The sequence below is a fragment of the Schistocerca nitens genome, chromosome 3 (assembly GCF_023898315.1).
Source record: "Schistocerca nitens isolate TAMUIC-IGC-003100 chromosome 3, iqSchNite1.1, whole genome shotgun sequence".
In the NCBI taxonomy this organism is placed as follows: Eukaryota; Metazoa; Arthropoda; class Insecta; order Orthoptera; family Acrididae; genus Schistocerca; species Schistocerca nitens.
The window spans coordinates 766,573,090-766,580,704 of NC_064616.1; the positions used below are offsets into that span (position 1 = coordinate 766,573,090).

Genomic DNA, 7,615 nt, shown 5'->3' on the forward strand with positions numbered 1-7,615 from the left:
AATAGGATGGATAGAGTTTACATGTTCCCAGAAACTGAAATTTTTCCATTTCTTGTGGCTGTACAAGGATTTTAGTAGAAGTATTATTAGAAAAACTTTGGCACGAACACGTAGATTCTAGTCCCTATGTTACAAAATCTGGTGAACCTACACATGCAACAGGTGACGACAGCCTCCTCGTCACCATCTGATTAGCCTACCAAGGGGGTTTGCCACTCTTTGGCGGGTTCGTGCTTGGCTACCATGGGCCCCCAGCCTTTGCAGCATTTTTTCTCTTCCGTACTGCCTGTCTATCTTCGTGCTATTCTTTTTTCCCTCCCTTGGGGAACATGTCTGGGGTGTTATTGGAAACGTTTTGCATTGTATGTTACTGACGTAAGAACAGTCTCACCATTGTTCTTCACTCCCTTTTCCTTAGTTTGTTTCCCTTCTCTTCTCGTTCCTCCACTTCGGCGTTTGTGGTTCCTCTTTTTCTTCTTCCTCCCTGTGCGCTCCTGAAGGTCGGCCACATGTCTGACGCGTAACAAGTGACTGGGTAACTCACAATTCCCAGCTCTGGGTTGACAGGTACGGATCGCATGTACCCCCTGGTACAAACGAGGCCCAGGGAGGGGCGATTGTCTGAGCTGCAACCTTCCCAAGTTGCCGAATGGTCCCTCCATAAAGTGTTCGGTAGATGTGACATGAGGTGTGAAGTCACCTTAGGCGGGTGCACCCCCTTGTGAAAGGGGCCCGCAGTTGGAAGGAGTGTGCCGTTGGAGACGCTGACAATCCTGGGGATTTTCTAGCAATGAGTCAATCATCTTCACAATCAACATCTACTAAACGTAAAAGTAATTAGGCCAATGATTCACCACAGGTCCTCGTGGTCTCACGTACTGAAGACGGTCAGTCCTTCACCACGGTGAATCCGTTTATTATTCAGAAAGGTGATAATGCAATTGCTGGCCCTGTGAAATCCTGCTCTCATTTACGGAAAGGCACTTTGCTTTTGGAGACTACTTCTGATTCTCAAGCACAACAAGTGCTTTCCGCCTCACTTCTCCATGGTTATCCTGTTCATGTCGAGGCCCATAGAACTTTGAATTCTTGCCATGGTGTTATTTACACTAGGCTGCTAGATGGTCTGACTGAGACCAAAATCCAATTGTATATCTCTGATCAGGGTGTCATTGCTGTCCATTGTGTAATGGAAAAGGTAGATTCCTCGTTAGTGCCCACCCACTCTTTTCCTCACCTTTGATAGAGTGGTGCTTCTGTCAAAGATCAAAGCAGGCTATGAAATTATCACACTCTGGCCGTACATTGTGAATCTGATGCATTGCTACCAGTGCCATCATTTCAACCACACGTACAACTGCATCTGGGCAGAGGGCACATTTCCCGGACGTTGGTTTGAAGCCACTGTCATACCCATACCTAAGCCCAGTAAGGACAAAAACCTTCCTTCTAGCCACCGCCCCATCTCTCACCAGCTGTGTTTGCAAGGTGATGGAACATATGATTCATGCCCAGCTGATATGGTGGCTCGAGTCTCGCAATTTACTGACGAATGCACAGTGTGGATTTAGAGTGCGGTGTTCTGCAGTTGACCGTCTCGTTACTTTGTCCACCCATGTCATGAATGGTCTCCTGTGGAAAACCCAGACTGTGGCCATGTTTATCAATTTGGATAATGCCGAAGACACCTGCTGGAGAACAGGTGTCCTCCGTACTCTTCACAAATGGGGCTTCCATGGCTGCCTGCCCTGTTTCCTTCAGGAATTTTTAAAAGACCAAGTTTTCAAGGTGTGTGTGTGTGTGTGTGTGTGTGTGTGTGTGTGTGTGTGTGTGTGTGTGTGTGTGTGTGTGTGTGTGTGTTTTACCTTGTTGGACACATTTATCCAGGAAAACTCTTCTCAGACTCACTCAACGTCCTTCAAAGACTATGCACGCTGTACACCCTCCCATGCAGCAGGTCCACAAAAACTGTCACTTGCTCACTCTTGGTGGAACCATCATGATGATGTTTCTGTGGGTTCCTGTTCACGTCAGTCTGCGAGGAAACGAAGCTGCTGATGCTGCTGCCAAGGCTGCAGTCCTCGTACCTCAGCTCGCTAGTTCATATATTCCCTCCAATGATCTCAGTGTTGCCATCTGTCAGGAGGTGGTATCCCTTTGGCATTGTCAATGGTTCTCCCTTCACGGGAATAAACTCCGGCTTATTAAGCATCTCCCAGAAGCTCGGACGTTCTCCTCTCAGCCCTCCTGCCAGGAGGTCATCATTTTAACTAGACTGCGTATTGGGCACTGCCTTTTTAGCCATCGTCACTTTCTACACATTGCGCCCAAGTTTTAACTGTCCATCACTTCCTGATAGAATGCCTTTTTTTTTTTTTTTTTTTTTTTTTTTTTTTTTTTTTTTTTTTTTTTTTTAACCATTTACGTTCCCACTTGGGTTTGCCATCTTAATTACCAGCCGTTTTAACAAATGACGCACAAGCTGTTGACCGCATTTTACTTTTTATCCGCCAAAGCAATATGGCGAAGGCCGTTTAATTTGTCGTTTTGGACCTCTGTTTCTGTATGGTGTCTTTTTTATCCCTTTCTCCATGTGCCTGATTTTAGCTGTCTTCTCTTATGTCAATTTGGACTGACACATAGTCGTTTTTTTTTAACTCCTCTCTGTCTTTGTGTTGTATAGTTTTGACTTAGATATGTATGACCCCAGTTGTTTTTTGTGCCCTAAAGCGAAACAAATCCAATCCAACCACCTGATTAGTTTGTTTGTTTAGTTTTCTTCAAGCAAGGAATAGCTTGCTGTGACATTATGACAGAAGAAAAGTCATCAAAATGAATCAAATCACTCTAGAATTTCCTGTTGTGAGTTGATATGTTTTATATCTCTTCAGTTTTAGTGACATTAAAAATAGCTGCCACTGTAATGTAAAACAGACAGTGAAAACTGCCATTGTGCACCCAGGAGCATATTGTAAAGATTTATCCCATATATTACATAGCTCAAAGGGAAACGATTCTCTTTAGATTCCTAGACACACATTTTGCATGCTTGTCGGTGTTGTAATTTTAGCTTTGTATAGTTGTAGTGAATCTTGGATTTTAATTTTTTTTTTTTTCCTCTGCTTAGATTTTACTTCTAGAATTCAGATAAGATTTATCTTTAGAAGTGCCCCATTGGTACACTACAGGATTAATCATGATGGGCCTAACTGCAATAATTTGTATGTTTCAGTACAGTTTGTTACATTGCACTCTCACTTTTTCGTGTTTCTACTCTACTTAGGTCACGTTGACTTTATGCAGTGTAATAGTAAACACCAAATATTTTGTATACTCCATTTAGTTTGTAGAATTTGTGTGTAATAATTACTGGTATGATTGTAGGACTGTGGTCTCATACTGTCTTCAGAAGCTGAGGGCCGTGGATGTTACCCTCTGGATGATCATGTATTATGCAAAAGCTGCAATGCTAAAAGAGTGCAGGCTCTTACATCTCACATGACTACTGAATTGTAGAACTAAATGCTAGACTGCTCAAAGAAACTGAATTTGAGTGTCAGGTTTTGGTTAAGCCATATGTTTTATTTGTGGAAGTTTTGTGTGTTGGGGAGCAAATATCTAGTTCATTGTATTAAGTCTGTGATAAAAATAACCAATGTAAATTGCTTACATACTGGGTGATCCACGTGTGGCACAATTTTTGAGAGCGCCTTCACTTATTTTGTAGATAAGAGCAATCACATTTTAATCTGTCAACTTTGAAATGAATGAAACGCTGGATACGTAACAATTTTTATTTATAGCACATCTGATAAGTCTTCAATGTTAGGCAATGTGTGTGGTGATATTTGTTGATCTACATATAGTATGTACTGATCTTAATTCATGATTTCCCTCCACTTTTCGCAAATTGAACATCTAATTTTTCATTACTGCCATTTTTAATGATTAATTATGTGTGTTAAATATTGTGTAACACACTTACTAAATTACGAAAGTGGCACTTTCATATGGCCGCAATGTGCAACAGACTGTTTTAATGGTGCATTGTATTTGACAGTTCATTCTGTTGAGGTCACTGTTTGTAGAAAGTAATAACTGATTTGTGATATATTATGATTGACTGATAGTGCTGTAAAGCACCCAGTTTCATTTTAAGTTGTTATTGTAAACCTGTGTGTCATTTTTATAGCAAAGTATAGATGTTGGTCAATTGGGAGGCTAACAAGTTGAAAAAACTGAAAATTTTCTCTCCAAGCTTTCATTTGATTTTGTTTATGGCTAATGTACATTACTGATTTTGCAAGCAATCTTAGTGTTTTGTAATTAAACTTGGTGTGTATTTTGAGACTTTATGTGCACTTGTAATTTCTTAATGTGGACCCATAGGGATATAAGTGTATTTAGATGAAACAAAGTAGAATTGTACTCAAATTATTCTACAGGTCATTAGCTTCAATAGCTAAGTTTATAATCATTATTTGACACATCTTTGCATAAAGCATTAGCATTCTGTTAGTGATTTCAGCAAAAGTTAATGTCCCTAATTTCAACAAAAGCTTGATGATAAGTGAATGGTTTTTCCACTGTATTTGTCTCCTTTGTGTTGTATAGATGATAATTTTATAATTATTGGTACATCATGATTTGATATTAGAATGAATGGTGATCTCTTGCAGTCATATAACAAAGACTGTTAGTTTGAGTAGTTTAAACATGTTTATGAAATTTGGTGTCACATGTGAATCACCCTCTAGATAGTACTAATATATTGATGAGGGACTAGAACTGCAATATTTATGGACATGTTTTGAGAAACATTGAAATCTTAAGGCAACTGCTGCTTGCCATTGTAGCATAGTTATCATGTAAACATCTTTTATATGCATTAGTTTAAAAAATCTGTTATCAGTTTATTGTGTTATGATCGTACATGACTGACTTGCAAGATATTATGTATTTACTGTCACCAAGGCAAGGCCCAAGTTGTGTTTTACGGGAGCTTATTTTCCAAGTGCTGTTTTCCAATGCCTTCTTCAAAGTAAGCTTGCCTACTGCTCACAGTAATTATGTATATAAGTTCTAGACCACTTACTTTTCTTTATAGTAACTACTGTGTTCATATTGATATACTGAGCAGTTTCTGAACAGAGAGAAGGCTGGATATACTGACATACAGATTTTCAGCTTCATAACGCATATACAGTTTTTAAAAATTCACTAGAGCTTGTAACATTTTGAGTTGGAACTGTTACAAGAGACATCAAGCTGAATTTTACCTTTAAAAGATCTTTTTGCATCATGTATCAGTTTATAATATACCAAAATATTGTTATGAATGTAAAACTCTCACATGTATACATCAGAATTTCTTTTATTTGTCTCCTGTCGTGTAGAAGATGTAAACTGTTCATGCCCTAGAATCACTGTACAAATTAAATTTGGTGCAAAGTGTTTAAATTTCAATTGTTTGAAACCTACTTTTATTGTGGAGACACATGACCAGAACATGTGTGCATTAATAATTGTGTGTTGTTTTGTATGCTGGTTGTGTCCCATATTGTGTTAGATATCAAAATATATAGTATAGTGAGTAATATTATTGTCTCTGTGCCAGTGGTATTTGTTCTACTTTGGGGTTAGTCTGTAAAGGAATACCAAAGATGCAAACACACAGTAAATATGACTAACAATTTTGAAAAGTGAGCGATTGCTGCACATTGTTTAAATACAGTATATTGTACTGTGTGTGAATGGAAATTTTAGAATCATTCTCTATGCCCTTCAGTGAATGTGAATTATTAGCTCCCATTAAACAAATATTGCAATGCTCATGAAAACATAATTTCAAGTTTTAAGATTGAACTTCTGGATTCTAATGACAAGATCCACGAATCGGAATTAAATTATAAATACAGTTGCCCCCCCCCCCCCCCCTCCCCCAAGTACCATCAAATTTAACTGACACAAACCTTTCCTGAAACAACAGCAATATAGTGAGACTACCTTTTGTAGGAATGTGAGATTTTGCTCTAGATGTGAATTTGTGTGTGTGTGTGTGTGTGTGTGTGTGTGTGTGTGTGTGTGTGTGTGTGTGTGTGAGAGAGATTCCTCAAAGACAGAAAAATGTTTTATACTACTCAGTGATATAGAAATATGCTAATTTTTATAGTTTCATTTACATTCATATTTTTTCCATAAACACGTAACTGTCATTTATAAATGACATTAGTATAAGTTGCTATCATTCCAAACATGCACACATTGTAAGGGAAGTTACTCTAATTCAGTTCATTCTTCACATATTTAGGTGGTACTATTTTTGTATGTCGCACAAAACAACTTCCTTTCTAATTTGTTATTGGTTTGTAACTGCTAGACTGGATTTGTGACTTGCTTTCAGTGTGCTTTCCATTGCAAGCATGCGAGTTACCCTCTGTGGGCAGCATTCCTTGTAATAATCCCTCCATAGGTAGAGGCTTTTTTATATGTAATCTTGTTGACTGTATATTAATAACTGTGTAGAAATTATAGTTTCATGTAATTTTTTATGATTCTATGTCATACAGAGATAATTTACTACTTGAAAAATTTTCTAAGGGTTGTTCACTTCATGAGTTTTCTAATGAAAAAAATAAATATTGTAAAAATAGCAAACAGATGTAAGAGAAAGATGCACATACAGCAGGTCTTTCACCACAATGGTTTCATTTTTAATGAAGTGGACATTTTACATTTGACATAATGGTCTTAGCATGAAACAGTTGCTCAGTCTTTCTTTTTTATTATGTGTAAATCTATTGTAAACTTTGAGAAGTTTGCCATATTCAGATATTTCCCAAGTATGTTTTGTGTAAGTTTTTTTTTTTTCTTTTTCTTTTTTTTTTTTTTCCCAACTGTTGTTCACTTAGAATAAAATTGTCTAGTCTAGAGCTCAGTGAAATTAAGAAGGGAAACTGAAATTACTCATTGTTTATATCACTGAATCGTTAATTGTGATATACTCTTTGTTCTGAATAAAAGATATATTATATACACACACAAGGAGCTTAATTTTTATTTGAAAAGGAGTGTAATGATTCTGTGATTTGTCAGTGCTTAATTTGTCTTGAAAAAATTATTACAAAAACTCTGTAGTTTAGTAGTGGGTAAATATAATTTTTATTGAAACAAACAGCAACCAGTTGCACAAAAGAGATTTTGTTCCTTCACCGATTTCAAGCACCTAGTGCTTTCAGGGCTGTGACTGAGACCACAGCAATATGCTGCATACATCTACTTACTTCTGACACTTGCAAATAATTCATTAATTATACTCTTCTGACGAAGGGCACTGTGTGCCTGAAACTGGTAATGGAATAAAATTTCTTTTCTGCATTTGGTTACTGTTTATTTCAGAAAATAGAAATACAGTTGCTGAAGATGATAAAATACAAGATGTATTTTTTTTTGACAAAATATTTCTGTCTTCAGCTGAAGTGAGCTTTACTCCATTAGTGACAGGACCAAGATATTAGGTACACGCCATCATACACTGAACAGTAACATGTTGAATGTGTGTGTGTGGGGGGGGGGGGGGAGGGGGGGTTAGATGTATTAAATGAAGTATAAGCTG

The 7,615-nt window shown here is 37.6% G+C and overlaps 1 protein-coding gene across 2 annotated transcripts in view; it reads left to right on the plus strand.

The window, feature by feature from the left end:
- LOC126248763 (lipoma-preferred partner homolog) overlaps positions 1 to 6,863 on the plus strand; it is an 82,728-nt gene extending 75,865 nt beyond the window's left edge. For both annotated transcript variants that reach the window (XM_049950117.1, XM_049950116.1), the window contains exon 10: positions 3,385 to 6,863. In XM_049950117.1, the coding sequence (XP_049806074.1) occupies positions 3,385 to 3,516 (132 nt within the window). In that variant the 3' untranslated portion in view covers positions 3,517 to 6,863. The remainder of the gene's footprint in view (positions 1 to 3,384) is intronic.
- Positions 6,864 to 7,615: the final 752 nt, after the last annotated feature.